This window comes from Lottia gigantea (genome assembly GCF_000327385.1).
Source record: "Lottia gigantea unplaced genomic scaffold LOTGIsca_238, whole genome shotgun sequence".
Lineage (NCBI taxonomy): Eukaryota > Metazoa > Mollusca > Gastropoda > Lottiidae > Lottia > Lottia gigantea.
Window position 1 is genome coordinate 104187 of NW_008708698.1, and position 2022 is coordinate 106208.

The following is a 2022-nucleotide window of genomic DNA, read 5'->3' on the forward strand; positions in this document are numbered from 1 at the left end:
AGTATTCAAACCCAGTATTCAAACCCAGTATTCAAACCCAGTATTCAAACCCAGTATTCAAACCCAGTATTCAAACCCAGTATTCAAACCCAGAATTCAACCCAGTATTCAACCCAGTATTCAACCCAGTATTCAAACCCAGTATTCAACCCAGTATTCAAACCCAGTATTCAACCCAGTATTCAAACCCAGTATTCAAACCCAGTATTCAAACCCAGTATTCAAACCCAGTATTCAAACCCAGAATTCAACCCAGTATTCAACCCAGTATTCAACCCAGTATTCAAACCTTTTAGCCAGACAGACTGTAGTTCTTTTAGCTAGAGTGTTGAATTCTTGAAGTTGTTTGGTAACCTCAAGGTTTAACTAGTACAAGATGTTGATCACTTATTTATTACTTTTCTTTTTTCTTTTTAAACAGGCAAGTTGAAAAATACAATCTAAACCTTACCCTGAGTAGTTTATAAAAATGAATTCCATATTCTGGTAGTTTCTGTATACACTGTAATATCAGAATATATCAGAATAGAGAGACTGATTAGATTATATAGTGTATAAACTTACTACTGATCTATTTATCTATATTGGTATCTAAATCAATGTTTATCAGGGGTAATGCTACACAATTGTGGAAGATATCAATGAATATTACAAAATTAGTAATAAATTCTCCACAGTTAGAAATGAATCAATAACAAAACTAACTAACCTTAATATATTCTAACTCTGATTGAGATGAAGGATGACCTTTTAAATTATGATGCATTTCCATGGCGTGTTGACGAAGATAATCTAGTCCCACCTTTCTGATTAACCTGGTACTAAAATAATGTTCAGGTATAAAATAAGTATTAGCTGTTCCCAGTCTTGTTATATCATAGTCTCCATATTCTACCTGAAATGGAGAAAAAACTCAAATTAACTGTAATGCCAACCAGTCGTTAGCCAATCAATACAGAAGTCTTTACTATTAATCAAATATCATAATAACAGTAACATAAATGAATCTTTATTTTTTGTACAGTAGGGCCAACTGTAGAATATTGTCTTGACTAAGCTGATGTTACAGTCCAACTAGAGCCAATATAATTACCTGTAAAGCCAGTCTAGCTAGAGTCCATATAATTACCTGTAAAGCCAGTCCAGCTAGGGTCAATATAATTACCTGTAAAGCCAGTCCAACTAGAGTCAATATAATTACCTGTAAAGCCAGTCCAACTAGAGTCAATATAATTACCTGTAAAGCTAGTCCAGCTAGAGTCAATATAATTACCTGTAAAGCCAGTCCAGCTAGAGCCAATATAATTACCTGTAAAGCCAGTCCAACTAGAGTCAATATAATTACCTGTAAAGCCAGTCCAGCTAGAGTCAATATAATTACCTGTAAAGCCAGTCCAGCTAGAGCCAATATAATTACCTGTAAAGCCAGTCCAGCTAGAGCCAATATAATTACCTGTAAAGCCAGTCTAGCTAGAGTCCATATAATTACCTGCAAAGCCAGTCCAGCTAGGGTCAATATAATTACCTGTAAAGCCAGTCCAGCTAGAGCCAATATAATTACCTGTAAAGCTAGTCCAGCTAGAGACAATATAATTACCTGTAAAGCCAGTCTAGCTAGAGTCAATATAATTACCTGTAAAGCCAGTCCAACTAGAGTCAATATAATTACCTGTAAAGCCAGTCTAGCTAGAGTCGTTATAATTACCTGTAAAGCCAGTCCAACTAGAGTCAATATAATTACCTGTAAAGCCAGTCCAACTAGAGTCAATATAATTACCTGTAAAGCTAGTCCAGCTAGAGTCAATATAATTACCTGTAAAGCCAGTCCAACTAGAGTCAATATAATTACCTGTAAAGCCAGTCCAACTAGAGTCAATATAATTACCTGTAAAGCCAGTCCAACTAGAGCCAATATAATTACCTGTAAAGCCAGTCCAACTAGAGTCAATATAATTACCTGTAAAGCTAGTCCAGCTAGAGTCAATATAATTACCTGTAAAGCTAGTCCAGCTAGAGACAATA

The 2022-nt window shown here is 35.2% G+C and overlaps 2 protein-coding genes across 2 annotated transcripts; both read left to right on the forward strand.

Moving 5' to 3' along the window:
* Positions 1-44: 44 nt before the first annotated feature.
* On the forward strand, positions 45-296 carry LOTGIDRAFT_144433 (hypothetical protein; the record flags this gene model as incomplete). The annotated part of the gene is made up of 1 exon (XM_009055206.1): positions 45-296. A coding segment is annotated over one exon (252 nt), but the record flags the coding sequence as incomplete, so codon positions are not given.
* An 837-nt stretch (positions 297-1133) lies between these two features.
* LOTGIDRAFT_144465 (hypothetical protein) lies at positions 1134-1985 on the forward strand (the record flags this gene model as incomplete). The annotated part of the gene is made up of 1 exon (XM_009055207.1): positions 1134-1985. A coding segment is annotated over one exon (852 nt), but the record flags the coding sequence as incomplete, so codon positions are not given.
* Between the last annotated feature and the right edge of the window lie 37 nt (positions 1986-2022).